The 21,692-nt window shown below is 37.5% G+C and overlaps 1 protein-coding gene across 20 annotated transcripts in view; it reads left to right on the top strand.

Moving 5' to 3' along the window:
* Window positions 1–21,502, top strand: part of MADD (MAP kinase activating death domain) — a 72,288-nt gene extending 50,786 nt beyond the window's left edge. For 14 of the 20 annotated variants that reach the window (XM_069017264.1, XM_069017263.1, XM_069017262.1 and 11 more), the window contains 12 exons: window positions 178–286; window positions 800–862; window positions 1,245–1,365; window positions 2,508–2,613; window positions 3,663–3,773; window positions 4,665–4,772; window positions 4,863–5,027; window positions 6,168–6,240; window positions 8,147–8,253; window positions 13,549–13,618; window positions 18,554–18,600; window positions 20,023–21,502. In XM_069017264.1, the coding sequence (XP_068873365.1) occupies window positions 178–286; window positions 800–862; window positions 1,245–1,365; window positions 2,508–2,613; window positions 3,663–3,773; window positions 4,665–4,772; window positions 4,863–5,027; window positions 6,168–6,240; window positions 8,147–8,253; window positions 13,549–13,618; window positions 18,554–18,600; window positions 20,023–20,130 (1,188 nt within the window). In that variant the 3' untranslated portion in view covers window positions 20,131–21,502. The remainder of the gene's footprint in view (window positions 1–177; window positions 287–799; window positions 863–1,244; window positions 1,366–2,507; window positions 2,614–3,662; window positions 3,774–4,664; window positions 4,773–4,862; window positions 5,028–6,167; window positions 6,241–8,146; window positions 8,254–13,548; window positions 13,619–18,553; window positions 18,601–20,022) is intronic. The other 6 variants (XM_069017266.1, XM_069017265.1, XM_069017267.1 and 3 more) reach the window with 1 other exon arrangement.
* Window positions 21,503–21,692: the final 190 nt, after the last annotated feature.

Here is a 21,692-nt window from a genome sequence, read left to right as displayed (position 1 = left end):
TCTGGACATTTAAGTGTATTACCCAGCTCTTTGAACAAAACAATCGTTTGTGAACATTTGTGGGAGAAGCTTTTTTGAAGTACAGCTTGCAAACTGCGTCTGTTAAACCCAACAGTGTGAGAGAGAACCCTGCAGGGTGCAGAGTTAAATTGTCAATACTTCTTGTATTATTTTCAGGCCAAGTCTCACAACCTGAAGCAGAGTGTGAAGGATAGCAAAGGGAGTACTCCAGGGAGAGGTCCAGAGGATGGGAACCAACGTGTCTATCTATATGAAGGACTTTTGGGTAAGCTACTTTCTTTTTGTGAAGAAATCTTTTAGGCTAACGTTCAGATGAAATCATGTCTGGGACAGACTGGAATTTTCACTTTACCTGACACTGTTTTTAACCTCTAACTGTTGTCCATGCTGGTAGAATTGGAAGGCACATCAGACCATTCAGAGTAAAGCCAGGGTTTTGCTGGGGAGTTTGAATAAGAGTAAGAGGAGATTGGTGTGAGTGGTGTAGTTTGCATAAAATGAGGTCTGTCCAAGTCTCCTGCTCTTCTTGAGTATGAATACTTTAAACAGTGCGAAGAATGGGAGAAGGAAATTAGCTATGTATGGAAATCTAAAATACATCATTGATCTTGAAAAAAAGATCATTCAGCTTAAGTCACTGAACAGAGGGCTGAACTCAGAATTAGGAGTACATTGACTTTTTTGTATTTTGTCTGGACTTGCTGTTAATCGAAAGCTCTCTCTTCCTGTGTTTTTCATCCTTCCCATTTATCGTTCCTACCTGCTTGGGATGGTGCAGGTAGGGATAAAGGATCTGTCTGGGACCAGTTAGAGGATGCTGCAATGGAAACCTTCTCTCTGAGTAATAATCTTATTTTTCCACTTCTCTGTGTGTTTGCTGTGATCTGTGTCTGTGTGAGATGTTCCTGTCTCTTTCAGGCAGTGTTAACAGTTTATGGAAGCAGATACACTCCTTAAAGAATAGAGATGAGAGGTACTTTGCTGTAAGGGTTTAAAAATATTATGCCATTAGTTAGAATGAGAGATTTTTCTTTTACACTTTTCTTCAGTTGTGATCTTGCTTGTGGTTTACAAGTAACCTTTTTTTTTATTTTTTAATACAGTTAGATTGTGTGTTGGCTTATGGTGTTTTCAAGGAGTGGGAATGAAGAGGAATTAATTGTAAAGTATTATCTGACTGGAGTAAATAGAATAAATGCTCAAATTTTGTATAAATTGCATAGGCAAAGAGCGTTCAACTTTGTGGGACCAGATGCAGTTCTGGGAAGATGCTTTTTTGGATGCTGTGATGTTAGAGAGAGAAGGAATGGGGATGGACCAAGGACCTCAGGAGATGATTGACAGGTAAATTCTTGAGTAGACCTTTTTCCTCTTCATTGTTTCACCTGGGGCTGAAATAGTAAAAATACTAGAAAAAATTAGTTATTTTAATTCTGCTTAACGTGCTATTGTCACTTTGTAAACTTTGTTACTATACCTGACTATTCCAAAGTGACCCTCTTCTCTCCCTGCTGGCCAGTAGTTCCTGATACTGAAATACTTATCTTTAGTTACAACATATATATTTTTTAACTCTTGTGGTGAGATATTTCCAGAGAAATGGGTAATTAAAGCATAATCACAGTATGAACAGATGGAATAGACTAGATCAGTAGTAAAGCAAGAGATTTTTGTGGCAAGATGACTGTATTCTGGAATAATATTTTGTTGACATAAAGTGAAAGAATTAAATGTTTCCAGAAATGGCATTTTGAGCCTTCTCAAAATGCAGAGTATCTTTAAGGTGTTTTCAGAGCTTGTAGTTAAAACAAACAAAAAACCCAGGAGGAAACCACTCTCTAGAAATATCTGCATGGTTGTCTAAGGCTCAACTGCATCTAAGATGTCAATCTTGACTGACTTCCTCTTCCTCTCCCCAGCTCTGTTAATAGCTGATCATTCTGTGCTCTTGTCTACCACCTGCAGCTGTACTGCCTCCATCCATGCTATCATGGAACATGAGATCTGGTAGCCAAAATAAGAACTAGTTTGGGGGTGCCTGTTTTCAAAGCTGTTTTTCCACAAAATGCCTACTTAACTGGAAAAAGAGAGTGCCTGCTGCACTTCCTTCATCAGCTTTCTCCTGCCTTGCAGCTGTGTTTAAGCTCTAATTCTGGATAGTTCTTGTGCTGAGTTATGTGTTCCTCTCCTGACAGTTGTAATTGTCACGGAGCTGCGACTGCAGAGAACAGGAGATGGATAAGCCCAGAAGACCACTAACAAATTTCCCACTGAGCAGATGTTATTTGCTTCAACTAGTTAATAATTAAGGGAAATGTTTAATTACTGATCACAGTGTTTTACTGGAAAATGCCCATTTGACTTAGTGTTTTTAGAGGTTTTATTTGCCGTACACTTTACAAACAGTGCTGTGTCCTCTGCCAGTGCTTTAGTGAAGTGGATGAAGAATGCCTGTGAGTCTGCTTCAGATACAGCTCTTCTTACAGGTATCTTTCCCTGGGAGAACATGATCGAAAGCGTTTGGAGGATGATGAAGATCGCTTGTTGGCTACACTGCTGCATAATATGATTGCTTTTATGCTTATGATAAAGGTGACTTCTCATTCTTTTTAATAGATTCCTGCTCAGATTTAAGCAGTTTATTTTGTTGGTGTTGTCTTGAAACCATGCATCTCAGTTTATGGAACTCAGAACAGTGGATAATGACAGTTTCTAGTAGAAACTGCAAAGTTGGAAGCCTTTCTATTACTAGAGAGATGAATTTATTTAAGCTATCAAGGGAAGCATAATCCTTCAAACCCAATACCTTGGTATTTTAATGTATTTTTCTGTTTTGGATAGCAGAGCCTAGTAGGTTTTAATTTTAAAATATATTGAAAAAAAAAAAGCTTTTTTTCAAGCAGAAAGAACTGTTGCTGAAGGAAGAAAGCAGGTTGAGTTTGTTTTGTGTACTCCACAACATTAAGGTCATAATGCCAATGTGTTAAAAAACAGTGTCTGATCCAGCTTGAAATCAGCACTCAAACATGAGTGTACTGTCTTGAAGCCTTTAGTAACAATGGCTGGCATTCATAGTAGCCTTTTGAGATGACAACTGAGGCAGAAATATTTTGTTTCTGAGCTTCCCTGCAGCTCATCTTCAGGGGGAACCTTTTGCTGTTTGGAGACTGTGTGGGAGCGTTTTTTAGACCCACAGCATAGTGACCAGGAAACACATGGGGAAAGAATGAGAATTCTGAAAGATACCATGTTATGATGAGGGCTCCACAGTTGTGTTAATTAAGTCTTTGCAGAAGAAAAGGTGGAGAAGCTGGTCTGGCCAATGAGACGCAGAAGTGGCAACATGGAGAACTGAGGCTTTTCATGTCAGTAGTTGGAAGTGGTGGGTAATGGAACTGCAGCTTGTGGCCATGGGTAGGCAGGAAATCTGTTGTGCACAGCATCACTTGCACAGTAGCTGGAAAAAGTGGGATATGTGCAACTTGTTCCTGTACTGCTGAGTTAAAGAGGCCCTAGCATGACTGAACTGGAGATAAGTTGGTTTGCTTCTTAGCAATGGAAACCAAGATATGTTTGGGAGATTGGAGTTGCCTCCTGTGAATAGAGAAGGGTATGTAACTGTCTGTTTATCTGCTTTCTAGGTGAACAAGAATGATATTAGGAAAAAGGTGCGTCGTCTAATGGGAAAATCACATATTGGATTGGTGCACAGCCAGCAAATAAATGATATTCTAGACAAACTTTCCAATCTGGTAAGTAAAAGAGTGATGAGTGGTATACCTGTGGGGTCTACAATGGAGGAAATAAATTGCCTGAAAAATCTTACGTATATTCTCTGCAACACTAATTTAAAAATATTAAAAATAATTAATTGAATTATTAAATGCTACTCTCCACAAGTATAGAATAAAGACTGTGATTGTATGACCTGTTTATAATATTGTAATGTTACACAGTTGTCAGTCAGAGCTGCAGTACATTTAGGTACCACAGTTCTGTGCAACCCTAATGTTTTCTTAATAACTTGTTGGCAGGAACCTTTATGATTACTATGACTGCAAGAAGTGTTTAATTTTCTTTTAGTTTCCAGGCCACTATAAGACCTGCAGCAATCAGTTTCTGTACAAAACTGTTTCCAGTGTTCATACAGAATAAACCTGATGTCCTGTAATGATCAATAAGAATGTAGGCTAAAGCTTCAGTTAATAAATCTAGCTAGCTTTTAACACAACCATCACCAGGGTGGACATAAGTTAGGCTCTTTTAAAGGAATTTTTCCAAGCATTTCTACATTTGGAGCTTACTTTTCTGCACAGAAAAGACACAAAATTATCATTAATTGGGAAAAATCAGACCAGTTTACTGCAATGATACCAGAATTCCGACACCTCACTATCCCATACTGAATATGGTACCATGTGAATGTTGTTGTATGCTGTGGTAACTTTCATAGTCACACTTGTGAAAACTAAACTTTAATATTAGAGTATCTTGCTTAAGGCTTTGTCCAAAATTCTTTCCAGTCAGCTCATTAAATACTGTTAAAAATTCTTCTTTCTTTCATTTGTTGAGAATGCTTCTAGTGTCACTGAATGGATTTTTTTTTCAAAGTTCATTAATGACTGCATGTGGGATTTTTCTAGAACGGACGGGAACTCCCTGTGAGACCCAGTGGCAGCCGCCACATAAAGAAGCAGACTTTTGTAGTACATGCTGGGACAGACACAACAGGAGACATCTTTTTCATGGAGGTAGGGACAAGTGTAATACTAATGCAACTAGCAGCAGAAGAAATAAGAGGAATAACATTACAAATCTTATGTAATATTTTGTGCTCCCAGGTATGTGATGATTGTATTGTGCTGAGAAGCAACATTGGAACTGTGTATGAACGTTGGTGGTATGAGAAACTCATCAACATGACTTACTGTCCCAAAACAAAAGTGCTGTGCCTCTGGCGCAGGAATGGTCAGGAGACACAATTGAACAAGTTCTACACAAAGAAGGTATGTATCTTGTTTAATACACATAATACTGCAGGGATAACTGCACAGAAAAAAAACAAATCCTTTGTGTGTCATAGTCCATGTTTAATCAAAAAATAGCACTCTCTTTCCAGCTCTGGTTACTGAACTGCAATGGCTGTTTAGCAGCACTGACATCTGAAGCTGGCATTGTGCCGTGTCATTTAACTTGAACACAGCCATACACCAGAAAGTAATTTAAGAAATTACATGTAGCTTTTTTGTTAGAAGGAGGAAAGCATCAGTATTACTAAATATTGTGCGAGGTTGCAGGCTTGTGAAGATACTAAAAATATTACAGTAGATTAGTGGGGAAAACCTAAATAAAATTATGCCCTAGGAGTTTATTGTATAATTTTTGATCTTAGAATCACAGAATGGCTTGGGTTGGAAGGGACCTTTAAGATCACCTACTTTCAAACTCCCACTGCCATAGGCAGGGACACCTTCCATTAGTCCTGCTGTCCATGTCACCGACAAAGGTGTTAAACAGCATGAGACCCAGTACTGACACCCAAGGAATGCCACTTGTCACTGGTTTCCACTTGGATGTTGAGCCATTGATCTCAACTCTTTTGAGTCAGTCCATTCATCAGATTTGTTCCTTTCTAGTATAGAGTAGCTCGGCCTTCTTTGTGTCTGTATCTTGGGCTATGGATAGAAAATTTTCTTAAATGTAGCTCTAAGATTATGGCTTAATCTCAGAGTTGAAGGAAGATGAAGAGAAGAATATGCCATAAGGAAATTGATATGAATAATGAAAAGATAGGTATTATGTGCATGACTAGCAATATTGATTGCTGGGAGTTGAAAAAAAGGGAGGGATTGTTTTGGTGCCTTTTCTACAGTAAGAAACTGCATAGGCTTGGTTAGAATGTGCCAAGGCATGAACTCTTCACTAGCTTGTGTGGTGAAATGCTATTAGATAGTTTCTCTATCAACTTGTAAAACAAATACAAGTACCAACTAGTAATTGGGTGTGCTTGAACTTGAATAGGCTTTTGGTCATTGTGCACCACATGGGGCTTGTCCTTTTTGTAGAATCTTAGAATCTTGCTGTTCTTTTCCCTCCCTTAGTAATTTGGAGAAATAACATTGTATTACTCTTCTTATATCTGTTAGTGTCGGGAACTGTACTACTGTGTAAAAGACAGTATGGAGCGAGCAGCAGCAAGGCAGCAAAGCATTAAACCAGGTACAAGATTTTGCATGTTGGGAACATTTGTTGTTTAATCTGCAATCAGCAAATTTTTTTTATTAATAAGTCCTTTGAACATAATCTCCTTTTACTTGGAAATCTTGGGGTAACTTTGTGTATCCATGTGCAAGCAGCAGGCTGTTGTCTTTAGCTGGTCCTCTTTACCTCACTGTCAATACAGATACAACCAACACACCCTGTATAAAGAAGAGTTACATTTAAGGAGGATTAGCTGCCAGTGAAACGATAACTAAAAAAGATTTTGAAACATCAGCTTCACTTTCTCTTTATGGTTGGCTAACCATGGCTAATATTCCTGATTGAGACACAGAACTATGTTGTCCACTTTGTGTTGAGAATGGAGGTTAATAAATATGATTGGTTTGTGTTACTGAATCTGCAATGATGAATCTGCAGCCTTCTGCAGATTTTTTTGCAGAAACTTGAATATTGAAGTGCCTCATACTGGTGCAGGTCAAAAGCTGCAGCTAAAGGAATGTCTTTATATCAGTATTACTTCTCTAGTGTGGACATACATTAGTTTTGCATCATCATGTGGGACAGGATAGTATGATTACACTGGTAAATTTTTTCTTGGCAATTTTTTCTTTCTTTTCTCTGTTGAGTCAAAAAGCCCCAGAAAAGTGGATTTGCAAATTTGGAAGACTGAGTTCTTGGGAAGGCAATTTTCCATTTTTCTTACTCCCCAGAGAGGAGCAGGGGCTCTATGTACTTGAGTAACAAACATGAAGGCGGCTTATTTTATATCTTCATAAGGTGTTTTTTTCTCCTTTGCTGGAGTCTTGTTTGCAGGTTCAGGGTAACATCACTGTGGTTTTGTGTTTTCAAGTTTGATTTTTGTTGCAACTATTTCTTTTTTTTTCAAGGGGGTGGTAGGAATCTGGGGACTATGTTTTGAGGTACAGGCCTGTTTTAGGTGTGTCTTAATACTGTATCTGAGTGATCTACATTTTATACATATAACTGGCATCAGTTAATGTTAGCTGTTGGTGTTTTAGAAGAGCTACAATTTTCTCCCTCCTACCAGTTTAATTCCTCCTACTGGTTTAGTCCAGTTTAATTTGAGAATGGGGAGGAAATACTGAACTTTCACTGAGGGAAGAGAAGGGAAGAGTATATTTGGAAGGTATTTTAAGAATTGGGCAACAATGTAGTATTAAAAATGTGTTTGAAAAGTGTTTGAATTTTGTTAAAAGCCATTCCCCAGAACTCAGTGGTTCTGCAAAAAATGATGATTTTTCAAAAATCATTTTAAGTAAGCAGTTTTCAGCTGAACTGGATAATGCAAAAGAAACTAGATGAAAATGCCTTGATTGTTCACCTATTAATATCCTCTGTTAAATTATTATTTTAATCATGGTGACTTTTTTTTTAGTCTTAAGTACAGATACATAAGCAGCACAAAGGAGGCTTGTATTTGTGAGCTACATTGCATGATACAAGCCTCCTTTGTGCTGCTTATGTATCTGTACTTAAGACTATGCTCTCTATGGTATTATGTGATTGCAGCATCTTACTATGCAGAAATGAAATGTGGCATTTAAAGCAAACAATACCCCAGTATGAAGTATAGTCAATACAGGATGAACTGACATTGATGTTCCTTCATGTTACCAGAATGAAATTTATTGCACTACTTAAAATTCTAGTGGTACTCAGAAAGCTGTCATTAGTGAGTGAACTCACTGAAATGCTCACTACTGTTCCTAGTAGTGTCCTTTTGATATGCACATCAATAGGAATTAAGTTTTTACTATTTTATATTTCCCTTCCACATACCATGACTTGGCTGACTGCTTTCTGCACTCTCTCTCTCTCTCTGGATTTTTATTTTGGTTTGTTGTTTTTGTTTTGTTTTTGTTTTTCTTTATTAACATCACAGGCCCTGAGTTGGGTGGTGAGTTTCCTGTGCAGGATATGAAAACTGGTGAAGGAGGTCTTCTTCAGGTCACACTGGAAGGAATTAACCTGAAATTTATGCACAGTCAGGTATGAGGGAAATCTATGAGAAGACTGAGCATGAAGCTTTTTGCAGCACGCCTGTGTAGGTGTTTCCTCTTCCCAGAGTATCAGTAAGGACAAGGGATAGCTTGATGTGGGTAATAAAACTTACATATATTTACACTCAAGTACACAAGCATGTATCAATATATGTATATGTAAAAACACATTGAAATTAAATATCCTCAAGAAAACTATAATCTTTTAAAGAAAGATGTTGATACATCTTTCAGCTTCTTGTTTCTTGTGGTCTGAATTGTCTAAGTACAAAAGGAATGTTAGCCTGTATTAAGGGACAGAAAAAGTGATCAATAATAATCTAAGCTGCTATAATGCATCACACCGTGAGGAAATCCTCATTGCATAAGTGGTCAGCCTTAAAGATACAGTGTTTGAATATTGCAGGTACTGAAGGCAACCTTCTGCATTATATTGAATCTATATTATTTTAAAATTTTAGAAATTATCGGTAGAAATTTGCATGAAAATAGAATAGGAAACTGGCTCTTGATGTATTTCACAAAAATAAGAAAAAAATACCGATTCCTTTTTCCTTCCAAATAGCAGATATTGTGGGCATAGAGGAAACACAAGTAGAATTGTCATTTCTTCCTTTCTCTGGATGTTGTTTCTGTTGCTTCCTTTGATCCTTGTTTTTTATTTTGCTTTATGTTTTTTTGTTTTGCATATATTAAATGCATGCTATGCTAGACAGTAGAATCAATTTTTAGGGGAGAAGGGAGAGTGTGTCTGTGTGTGTGTGTGAGAGAGAGAGAAAGAAAGAAAAGCTTCTGTCAGTTCTCTGTGGAGTGTTTTTTCCTTTCCTCCTGACTAGACTTTTCTCCCCACACAAGCTTTGTTTTTCTTTGAGGATACATCAGTGTAGATCCCACTGGAAGTGCACGTGCATCTCAAACACACATGCTCAGAATCTTTAATGCTTCTCCCAAGGTCACAGCAGCACCATGTGCCACTTTGAGTTCATATGTGCCAGTGTAAGGAGTGGAGAGTTGTGAACCTCCCTCAGTTTTCTTGCTGTCTATTACCAGGGCAGAACCTGGGCTATGTCTGTCCTGCTGTAGAATTTCAGACCTACTCTGTGATGGAACACTCTACTTGACTCAGTTACAGATTTTATCTTTTCATTGGGTGTGCTGAAATACAAAGATCTGTAAGAGGAAGTTACTGGTTGTACAGAATGAGTTTTCATAGTTCCTGAAAATGGCAGGTCTAAAGCCTTTGAAAATTAAACCCTGATCTCAAAGCAACTGTTTGATATCCTTATAGATGGATATAATAGAAATTACTTTGTCCTAAGGTAAGGACACACAATAGGAATGTTCTGTTTGCTACTTCTCCCAGAAGTTGAAAAAGTTCTGCTCAAACTGCTCGTCTCTATGGAGATGACTCCATTTCATAAATGAAAAGGCAAACACATTCACATTTGCAGTGAGAATAGATGTATAAAAAGATAGCCACATCATCAGCAGCATGGTCTCTGAAGTGCAGCAGGCATCTTCACAAGACAGAGACACTCAGTGTTAAGCACAGTGAGCACACATGTATCTGTCCAAAAAAAACCCCCAGATTCAAGCCTTTTTTGGTTTTTTTCCTGAAAGACTGGAATGACATTCAGAAAGAAACTTTAGGGAAACCTTGTATAGATTGTTACTATGGGACTGTCTGGTGTACAGCGGATACTGAGCTACTACCAGCACTCACAGAATACCAGCTTTGTCATATCCTTCCTTAGAGAGAAAGGTGTTCTAATTTGTTGTCTGTCATGAAGATTCCTATCTTTTTTCTGGAAAAGAGTCTGTGCAGGTCAGACCCAGGACGTTTGCCAGGATGTATACCTGAAGGATTATTCCTTCTCTTCATCACCTTTCCAATTAAGCTGTAGTCAGATGAGTTGCCATTACTTAAGATGGATATTGAAACAAGTACAGTTCTGGAAAATACACTGCATTTATTCAATATATTTAATTCTTGGTCTGCTAGATTATGTTGCCAGCTGACTGGGACATTCAGTACCATTTAGGGGATCTAAGATATATATCCATGTTTTCCTTCTCAAAGCAGTGTCTAGACAGATTCCAAAAGTGTGTCATTTGAGGGTTTCTGTAGAATGGACAAGAAGCAGTTACATAAAGGACTCCTACTAGTTGCACCATGCAAAAAAAAAAAATCCCCTCCAGTTTCATAATCTTTGGAGCTAAGGATGTTGGCATTCTTGTTCTGACACTCATCAACCAGTCTGTTTTCTTAATAAAAGATCTGCTATTCTGGATGGTTTTTTCTTTCCAATTCTCATATACGTTGTGTGAATTGCTCCCTAAGGCAGCTGATTTCAGAATATGTATATAAGCATCATTAAAACCAGGATCCTGCAGCTATTTTTCCATGTTGAAAATGGCATTTTCTCTTTCTGTTGAGTTTGGGTGGGGGTACTGACCAACAAAAACCTACAGGATCTCATCAGGCACAGGCTTTGTCTTCCTCTCCTTACTTAACGTAAAGGCCCTGTTCTTGGCTATCTTTTCAAGTATTCTTTTCAGTATTGTGGCTTACTAGTATAAGGGATTGCTGTTGCTCTGCTTGATTGGACATCACAGAATTCATATAGAACATAGGAAGAGGGGTTTCCACTTTTTAAAAGAAAAGTATAAATGGCACCTACCTGAGAAGACTGGACATACTGCTTCAGCGTGAAGCTTGCTGTTAGGAAACTGTTTTTGAAGGCTCTTGATTTGCAGTGTGTGTACTTTCTTACCATCTTGTGAATTCCTTAGGAAGTGTCTCGGATGGTGGGACAACCTTTTACTGACGTGCAAGAGTTGTCTTTAGTATTCACAAATTGTCTCACCACGCTGCAGCAAATATAAGTTGAAGAATAAAAATTGTTGAAGTCTGTCTGTGCCTAGCAGGTCAGAGGATGTTCTTTAGGATAGGGAGGAATCAAGTGTACCTGTGGTATTGGCAGATAATTCTGAGTTCACATCTACAAACTCTGTTGTAATATTGGGACTCAGTAGCCTGTGCCTGTTATGAATTCATCTGTGTCAAAAATAGATGGAAGCTTAATAAGATGCATAAGGCACATGCCCATCTACAGTAGGATCCACACTGAATGCTCTGTCTTGAGGAACTACAGTTTCCCTAGGGTAAGTAACTGCTGTTTCCTTTATGCGTGTTTTCTGATGGAGTGAGAGGAGAGCATCTCTGTCCCTTAAACAATAGAGCAAGAAGTTGCCCTTTAACTCGTATCTTCTGAAAATGGATTGTAATTGTGACAAACTTGATAAATTCTCATCTTGCTCATAGCTCTTGTGGAAATGCAGCACTCCATAACATTAACTCAGATCTTGAGTACCTGGGGCAGTCAGTTCTCTTAGGCAGTTTGACTCTTCCCAAATAAAACGGCTAGTGAGCCTTTCTGCTGAGTTTCTAAATTTTTGTACTTCAGACTACTAGCAAAAACTTTTCACAGAAAAGATTGCAGAAAAACAGAACCAAGTGCAGTACAGAAAGTATTCTGTTATTGACTTGTTTATTCTGCAAGTATACCTCAAAAAATAAAAGGTTTTTGACCAAGTAAACTGATATAGAACATGAATGAGAACAGGCAAACAAAAAAAAAGATGGAATTAAGTCTCTTTTCCCTTGAGTGCTTGAATATAAGCAGAAAGCAAGATCTTTGGTTAAGTAAGTGGAAGTTTTGTTTTTTTATGTTGAACAAAGATATCTCAGGTCTGTTGGTTAGTTCTCTGCCAGTAAAAATAATAAAATTCCTTTGACTTGAAAATCAACGTCTTACCTCAGATGTATGGTGTGTTTACTGATCTCTCTTGATACAGATAAGTCTCTTAAAAAAAACCCCACAACAATTTCTAATGTTGACATCCTTTGTCTTTCATGCGTAGCATATAATGCATGACTACGTTGTTGTTGCTAACATGGCATTCGAGAGGAGTTGCAGAGTTTTCCTTTCCCTTCTTTCTGAGACAGTGAAATTTCTCCAGTACCATTTTAAAAAAAGGTCCTGAGATCATGGTGTCATAAATGTGTAGGCACTCAAAGTATCAAACCACACTATTGTAATTTTTGTAACAGTTTTACAAGGAGGACCTCTCTAAGGTGTTTGACATAGACTCTCTGAATAGTAGGGCAATGTTACTCTTTGTATTTCTCTTGCCTTGAAAAGCAAGTCTACTAGAAACTGGAATATGGATTAGATTCCTTATAGCACTTGCTACAGCTTCTTATGTCTGTGTACTGACTTTGACCCTTCTGGAGATGTGCACATAAGAAGGAGCTGTTTTGTATCTTCATACAGATTGGATATTAAACAAACTCGTTATGCAAAGAGAACTTATTCATTCATGAAATCTTGGCATCTACATTCTGGACTGAAAAACCTCATCATGTAGTTCAACTGCTTTTTGTCTTTTGGGGTTCACGTATGTAAAACATGAGTTTAAGGCAGGTTTGTTTTCTAAATGACTTGCTCAACTGGCAGAGCCATATGTGAAGTGAGCAAACCATAGAGAAGAGTTCAAACTCTCCTATCCTGCTTAAAGCAGAAAACTGGTACTGGCTGTTAAAAGGAGATGGTTCCAAGAGTAACTCTGAAGATTGTATGTGATAAACTCTAGTAAAGTCTTACATGGCAGAACTGTCAGGGAGAAGAAAGGTTAGTGGTTCCTCATTGGATTCAGTTTGACTACTGGATAGGTTAGGAGGATCAGTATCAGGGTGGGAAGTATAGTGCCCCTTACCTGCCCTCTGTGCTGGAGGAGGATGCATGGAGGGGCAGAAACTACCTGGGATGGATCAGAGGCTACAAACAGTGCCAAATTTGGGAGCCAGCTTTATTCTCGTCCCCCTCTTTTGCTGTATTTCAGGTGTGTTGGTATTCTTTTTGCAATAACTCATTTGAGTGCCTGAAGGGGTAGCAATGTTGGATATGTCAGAGTTACTAACTCCTTCGTTTCTCTTCCATGCTTTCTCCTCCTGCAAGGAGCGGAAGGTACTTCATCTTCTGCTGTCTTCGCTTCTTAGCACTTTTAAGTTTTTTGTTGATTTCTAGCATTGTGGCAAGTTTGTCTTCTGAATATTTATTTCACCCTTTATTTATATATTAAACTGTAAATGAACTGGTAGTGTATGCTATAAAACTTCAGGTTGTATCTGTTGTGATGATGTTTTTGTTTAATTTTGATTTTTGGTTTAAAAAAAAAACCCCAAACTAATTTTTTGTTACTTTTCCTCCTGTTTTTGTAGGTTTTCATAGAGCTGAATCACATTAAAAAGTGCAATACTGTGCGAGGAGTCTTTGTCCTGGAGGAATTTGGTAATTACATTATTTTGATATTAGGTCTGTACTCACATGGCAGTAACTCAAATTTCCAGTCTTCAGATTCAGAGTTGCACTGCAATTTCGAAGATGGGAGAGAATGTAGATTGCATATAAGAAGTTGCCTGAGAGATGGGTGACTTTACATAAAAATTTGCACATTAATTTTTATCATGTTAAGATTTGTTACCTAGGTGCTTTTTGTTATCAGACAGAGAAAATTTCCCGAGTCTTCTGAAACAAACAAAAACCAGACATGGATGTGTGTATAAATTTTCTTTGGTATGTTCCTTTTTCATCTGAGAAACCACATTTTTTTAGGTTGGTTTTAAAGTTGATCTTTATCAACACACCATGCTTTCATTACAAAGAATTACTGTTAATTGCAAAACTTTCTTTTTGCTCTAGGTGTATTTTAAATTTTGTTGAATGGAGCAGAGGCTGTTTTGTCAGGTTGTACTTTATTTATCCTGTGATTTTTGTTTAAGAGCATGAGTGGAAAAGTAAAGGTTAAGGAGAACAGAGAGTTTATGCTATTTTGGTCAGTTACTGCTGTTGCATATCTGCCTACACCGGAGTCTGGGCAAAATTCAGGTTCCTCTTCAGTGTTAATGTCAGTCACAATATTCTTAACTAGGGTCTGAAAAAAATGAGTGACTTCAGATGCAGCTCTCTGCAAGGGTGATCCACATAACTTCTCTTGAAACCCAGAGTTATTCTTCCAGCCATCTTTGAGATATTTGTTTAGATCTTAGGAGTGTTTATATGAAACATATAAAAGGAAGCTAAAATTGACAACATGCCATAGTATATCATCAGCATCCATACTTTGGCCATTAAGCAAAATCTGATTCAGCAGCTCCCATTACCAAGACTGTCATTGTTCTTTGGTACTGTGAATAGAATGTTCTGGCTGAGGGATTCTTCTGTAAATTATAGAAGACTATTAATATGAGATTTCTGAAATTAATGTCTTTGTCCATGACAATGTATTGTCTCCTTTGGGTGACACAAAGTTCTAAGTGATAAAACCCTTCTGACTGTTGCAGTTTTCTTGTTGTCTACCATAAATCTCACAGGTGTTTCAGATTTGAATGTGTGAGCAATTTTTTCCCAATTTTTTGAAAATGTTGTTTGTGGTTCAAATGATCAGATATGTATATTTAAACCATGAAAATTTTCTAATAGTTTAGGTGTTCGTAAGTTCTGTTCAATTTATGTTCCTTTGATACCATGTTTTCACGCTGATGGGCGTGATTTATTTTACTACTTACAGAAATTTCTTAAGTCAGTAAAAGATTATTGATGGGTTTACAAAGATGAGAATTCAGAAGTCATAAAATCAGCTTAAAGAATGGCTTCAGCTTCTGAAATCTTTAACTGAGAAGAAATTACTTGGATCAGAAATTAATTTTGGATCATTTTTTTAAGTTTTCATGCAAAGTACTTCTTTTAATAGTTTGTTTATATTGCATAAGAAGAAAGACAGTGTTTGATTTGGTTATTTCTAGTTAAGTTGTATTGGTCACTCTGTAACACAGCATTTAGCCCCTAAGTGATGTCTGTAATAAATGTAAGAAAAAGTACTTCTTTTTTTTTTACAAAATACTTTGTAATCAAGGGCCTATTACAAAAGCTAGAATTGTCATATGGAACTTATAAAAGGGTAATTTTAAGAAGTAATTAAAAATAAACTGGGAGTTGAAATCTATAAGCAAAAACTGAGAAATTAAACCACTTGAGTTAAAAATATCCTCTCTCATAAAATAGAGGTCACAGACAAGAACCAGTTTAGACGTACCAAATGAGATTGACAATTTGCCCATCCAGCTAATACAGAGAAAGAAAAAAGAAAGGAGGATGTTGCAGGAGGATGAGCTAACTTTTCTTTTTATGCAGAGATTAGAGTCTAGCTCAGAGCTGTTTTTTTGAATTGTAAAGGTGAGAAGATCTGCCAATCTGTCCTGTTCAAGATAAATTAACATGTTTGGTAGTAGTAGACTAAAGGCATTCAGCAAAAACTTGCTTGGACTTCTTAAGAATTAAGTTATTTAGCCATGTTAAACGTTGTGAACCTTGCCATCAGATTTATTATAGTAGGAGCATATTGAAGTTGTAGATGCTCTTAGAAAGGTAGTGTCTGGTAAGTGTGCATCCTCCAGTCTGATGGAAAATACTTCAATGCAAGGTTTTGCTTTTACCAAGCATGAGTGCTCCAAATTAATAATAGCACAGCAGGAAAATGCTTGTTTGTGTTAATGCTGGGTTTAGATGGCAGCATCACAGTCGGAGTTGTGGTTTCAGAGCAGGATGCTAGCAGAAGTTCAGGAATTGTGTCCCACGAATGAAAGTATAAATTTAAGTAAATGAGGAAATGTAAGGTTCTTCCCTCTGGAATTTGAGTTACTGCTGTGTACATGTGCTTTACTTTCTTGTGGCCCCTTCACCACCGCTGCTATGAAAACCTTCATTCTCCAGCAGGTAAAGTGATGTCCCCTAAACTCGTTTTGTGGTAGCACCATATTTTCATTTACAGGTTCAAAAGCTGCAGGATGGTGCTTGATAATTTACTCCCTTTGTCCACTCAGTTCAAGAGCATCAGGAGTAACTTTTAATGTTAGAAGAAAAGTGCTAATATCTCAGTTTGAGGCTTGAATCTTTGAAGGCTTGGGTCTTTTCTTTGGGTTTTTTTTCTTGTTGTGGTGGGGGGTGGAGTTTTTTTGGCTTTTTTTTCTTTTTCTTTTTTTTTTTTTTTTTTGGTGGGAGGGCAATTTCTTTCTTCCTTTCTTCTTTTTTCTTTGTATTCTGCAGTGGTAGTGCTTTGACTTCTGTGTGTGTAAATGCAAACCCACTCTTCTTAATCTTCCTAACTCAGTCCTCTCAGGAGAATTTTCTGCATTTGAAGGACTGTGAAGGAGTACTTTAAGTAAAGACGAGGCAACTTACTGTGAAGTGGAGAGACAGTACCTTCTTGCCTAGCTGCTCTCCTGTTCCCTCTCTTCCTATTCTCAGTTATGATACAGGACTTTACAGCTTCCCTTCTCTCCTTCCCTCATGGCACAAGGTCCTTACAGCTTTCCCTTCCTGCTTTTTGAAGAGTATATGAACAGTTGTATGTTATCCAGTGGGCAGTGAGACTTACACAGCTGTAAAAGTCCTACCCTATTTGGCTGTGCACCAGCCTCACTCCCCCACCTTTATCCCCTGGTGACATGGAGTTAATTTGGAACATCTGGTGCCAACGGGTAAGGTAGCTTGGATGTGCACCTCCTTATCTCCCCAGCTTTAGTCTCTGGTATCACTGGGGCAGTGCAGCCTGGGTGTGCACTTCCCTTGTTTCTCCGCCCTTAATGCAACTGCCAGCTGCAAGGACAGTGAGAGTTGAAAAATAAAACAAAAATATTACATTACTTTTTACCATCAGATTCTGTACTTCTCAGTAATTTTTTTCAAGAATGACAATACCATGACATACAAGAATTAGTAGGTACTGGTTTACATTTTGAGAACTTTCTCAAACCCAGTCTGCACTGCCTACTCTTGGCCCCTTAAGAGTGTGATCCGTCTCCCTCTCCAGCGTTTAGCTGTGTCATATCATAGTTGAAAAGATGACATCTGCATGGATAGGTTTTGTTGTGGACTTTTCCTGGTTCTTCATACTGAACTCATCTGCCTCTGTTTCTTTTCTTGTCACTAGTACTATGTGTAATAAAACATTTATCCTACCTCTATGAACTTGGAATGATTTGGTTTTGCATAATTTCTGTACTGCTTCTTCTAAATTCTTTTGTTGTGACACAGAAATTTCATGGCAAATTCCAGCTCTTCCAGAATGGAAGTATTCAGAGCTGGTCATGGTATTCCCCTGATCTTAACATTTTAAATTTGCCAGTTGTATGTTCTAGTGTGGTCTTTGTTTTCTTCTGGTGATTTCCCATGGTATCTGTTCACAACATTTGCAGACCAAGTACGGGCCAACGGCACAGCTCAGATGCACTGCACACAAATGGGATGGTTACAGTTTGCTTTTTTATGCATTCCACAATGAGAACAAAAGACAAATTTCCTTTAGCTATATGCCAGTTTTCTTTCTATCAGTTTGAGGCAGTGCAAGGGAACAAGGTCAGATTTTCTGGATAAGAGATTTTTTTCATCAGTGCCCTAATCCTCTTTTTATATAAAGATTTTCATAAACCAGTCAGCCTGATATTTTAGGAATATGTGTCACTGAACTCAGCATTTTATTTTAAGGCAACTCATTCAAAAACTATTAATGTTTTCAGTGAGTATGTCAAGTAAATACCATTACACACATCCTATACAGGAGAAAGAATATCTTGAGAAACTTAAAATAGAGCTGGAAAACAGTCTTCCAATTAAGAAAATTTTCTCCCTCAGCTCCTTTTTTTTTCCCCCCTGGATTTCACTAGCTTACTATACAGTGTCCAACAGTTCTTTTGAGATCTGTTATTCAGCAGAGAAGGATTCAAACATCTCAAGGGTAAAATCTTTGGGACTCATATAGTGACAAATTCCTCTGGAATTTTTGGGTTATGTTTTATTGTAGTAGACATTAGGCATATTTTGTCATTAGGCGTATTTTTTCATTATTTTTACTGTCTAGCAGGAATATGAGAAAAGCCAGAGTCTCTAAGAAACATCAAATATCTGCTGTGCCAAACAGAGGCAGTGAAAATTTTTGCCAGCTTCAGTAATTTATTATGACATTACCAGTATCTTCCAAGGATATATATAATGTAAATGAAAAGAAGTAAAAGTATGTAGAAGTGAGGGATAGTGAGGTGCCCTGTACCTGCACCTGCTGTCTGTCTGCATCCCTTCCCTTTCCCATGGGAACGTTGTGCTATTTCTTTCCCATTTGCCTCTCGTTTTTTGAACTTTTTGTTTTGTCTCTTGCCCGTCCGGTTTTAGTTCCTGAAACTAAAGAAGTGGTGAGCCACAAGTACAAGACGCCAATGGTGAGTCAACTGTGATGCTTCTGGTGGTTCTCTAGAGGATGTATCTTTAAAATTTCATGTGGAGAAAAGAATTACATTGACACTGCAGGATTTGCAGTGAAACACCAGCTGCTCTTCATGATGTTTTCATTAGGGGGAGACAACAAAACTCAGTGATTGTTGTAGCTATGAAATTAGAGGAACTCCCCTGTAGTGCAGAAAGCACTGTCTCCTTTTTTAAGACAGATAAAGATGCAAGGTAGCCAGTTTGGCATTGAACTTGAACACAGTAAGAACTGGTGAAACTGTTAATTTGAAGACAGTGTGGAACACAATCCTTAATCCATAGAACCGATGGAAAGGGAGACTACTTCCTAGGAATGATCGTTAACGGTTTACGAAAAATTCCCATTCCCTCATGAGCAATGAGCTGTGAGAGAACTGATTCTTGCTGTATAGATGGGTTCTTGCTGTGGTTTAATGTTCTGTTTTTATAACATTTTTGTGAACAGCAGCAGCTGATAATGATACTTAGCACTTTCATACATGATCAAGCTCATGTGCATTTACGAGGAAGAAATAGAAACCAATGATTATCATCAGAACTGAAATTTCTTCAGTTTATGTCTGAAGCGCAGTGTGCACACTTGGTGATTTCATGGAAACTCAGTCCTTCAAGAGAAGAGAGAGCAGAATTATTTGAAGAAGCTGGAAATGTTTTAGAACTAAATGCTTTAGAATATATGTAGTTTAAGAAGCAAATAGCTGTATCTGTTAGTAAGAAAAGCCAGTTTAATGGAAAAAAAAGTATTTTATGGAAGTGTTTTAGCTTGTACTATAATACAGCAAAACATGTTTTACAAAAATTTTAAATGTTAGTTTACAGGACAAGAATTTTTAACATCATCAGAATAGCTGGTAGTAGAATGATTATATTAAGTCTAAGTCTTACCTTCACTGAATTGTGCTGCCAGTCACATGGTAAAAGAGGATTTTTGGTTAAATAATAGCACAGTAATCAGTTAAATAATTGTAAAACTTGGTAGTGCTATGTGAAACCCTCTCTTTAGTTAGCTCATTCAACCCCTACCAGAAAATGTCTTGTAATTTCATATGACAGACCAAAAGCACATATGCAGAATGGTTCTTCTAAAGCCAGCTGGCCGACTTCCTAGCTTAGCATAGAAAAATTCTATTCTTAAAAATTATTAAATCATACTGTTAAGCAACTAATGCTTTTATCCCAAAGGAATTTTTTAGTTTGTCATATGGCTCTTCTTCTCTATCCATCTCAGAAGGTGGTAGGGGACACATTTTCCTGATTTCGTCTGTAGCCAGAGTAGTTGTCCCATGAAGGAAGACATGCAGGAAAATAAAATGTACAGTGGATTTTGTAAAACACTTAATCTGAATTTCAGTATCTCTTTTTCTAAATTCTTGTAGGCTCATGAGATCTGCTACTCCGTGCTGTGTCTCTTCTCTTATGTGGCTGCAGTTCGTGGAAAAGAGGCAGAAAACAAAAGCAAACCACCTCGACCAGTTTCCAGTTGATCATGATATTTGGAGATATCTACCCTTTGGCACACTGATTTGCAGTACTCCCAGTTTTACTGCAGTTACTGGAGCTCACTTTCTGTCTTTTATGAGAACTTGACTATTTATGTATGACCCTGCAAGTCTTTCCCCATAGAAAAACCTAAGCTTTCCCTGTTCAGTCTCCTTCTGAATTCATCCTTAATGGAGTTTTAATATGAGCTTTTAATCAGACGGTTTTGAGCATCTGCATCCAGTTGTGACTTATTCTGGACATTTCTTTGGAATTCCTTTTTGTTGACTTCCAGCTTGAGTTCGGTTGTTTTCTGTTCTAGTGATACTTGTTACAATTTAATCACTTTACAACTGCAGGCTTCTGCTTTCAGATTCTCTGGTATGTGCACAGTGGAAGCAGTCTGGTCCTGTATGTTGTTTCAATGTTGTGTTTTTGTTGTTTTCCTTCTGTGTTGTTTATTTTTAATTACCAACACGGAGTTCTTGTCACATAGTTCTACAGTCTCTTTTGGTAGAGATGAACAATTTACCTGTCATAGTCTAAAAGTATCATGTGACAGTTGAAGTTTTGTTATTTAATTGGTCCTTCTGTGGAGATGACTGCTTCCCAAGTGGGAAAAGAAGTGGAGAGAGAAACTTTGAAGGTAGTATAGTGTGAAAAACCTCAACACTTCATGGGTTGTGTGGATTTTCAAATGGGAGTTTAGGTAGTGTTTGTAGCTACCCCAGCAGTAGTTAACAGATGCAAATAAGCACTCCCTACAGCAGTGAATCACAGGGATTAGAAAATGAATAAGGCAGTGTAAAACTTGGAAACATTATTGGCAGAAGCACAGTACAGAAATCTGCAGAACATGTTCAGAAGCCCAGAGGATTTTGCCGTCTCCAAATTTTTTAAGCTATTGCTTTTTATTTTTTTTTCAATTTGTACCTGTATATGAAGGGATCCTGAAAATATTGTGTTCATGTATAATGAAACTCACATAGTTAAAACTATCCATCACATTCCTTATTTTAAATAGGCTGGATATGAATGGGTTTTTTTGCATCCTATTTTCATTCTTGAACTGTAGTGCACTTGTCTGGAAAGCTCTTAGGATGCTGGAAGGTGAGACTGTCTAGAGAAAATAATGTTACATGTAAAATACCAGGAGAAATTGCTCTGATACAAACTGATGTATTGTATGTTTTGACATAGTAATTCTGACTAAATGCACCCAGGAGTAACCCTGTTTTGGCTTGGTCAGGGTATTTACCATTTTAAATGGAATATACTAGTATGGGTGAGGATGATGTAAATATTACAGTATCACATCTATTTATAGAAACTGTACAGCTCTCTGAAAGTGAAAATAAAATGTCATTCAACCAGCAACTAGTTTTCATCCTCCTGTGCTTTTCTATTATTTGTTATTCTAAACCAAATGTAATTACATACAGAATACATCATGCACGTACATGAAATAGGGGAAAAGAGAAGACTCTAAATCCACAATCTAAATTTCTTTCGACATAAGCAGTTTTAAATAATTTGTTTTTTTTTTCCTTCTAACACAACATCTGTA

Source organism: Aphelocoma coerulescens, chromosome 5 (genome assembly GCF_041296385.1).
Source record: "Aphelocoma coerulescens isolate FSJ_1873_10779 chromosome 5, UR_Acoe_1.0, whole genome shotgun sequence".
In the NCBI taxonomy this organism is placed as follows: domain Eukaryota; kingdom Metazoa; phylum Chordata; class Aves; order Passeriformes; family Corvidae; genus Aphelocoma; species Aphelocoma coerulescens.
The sequence above is the reverse complement of the archived record's forward strand: the minus strand, read 5'-3'. Positions and strand labels throughout refer to the sequence as shown.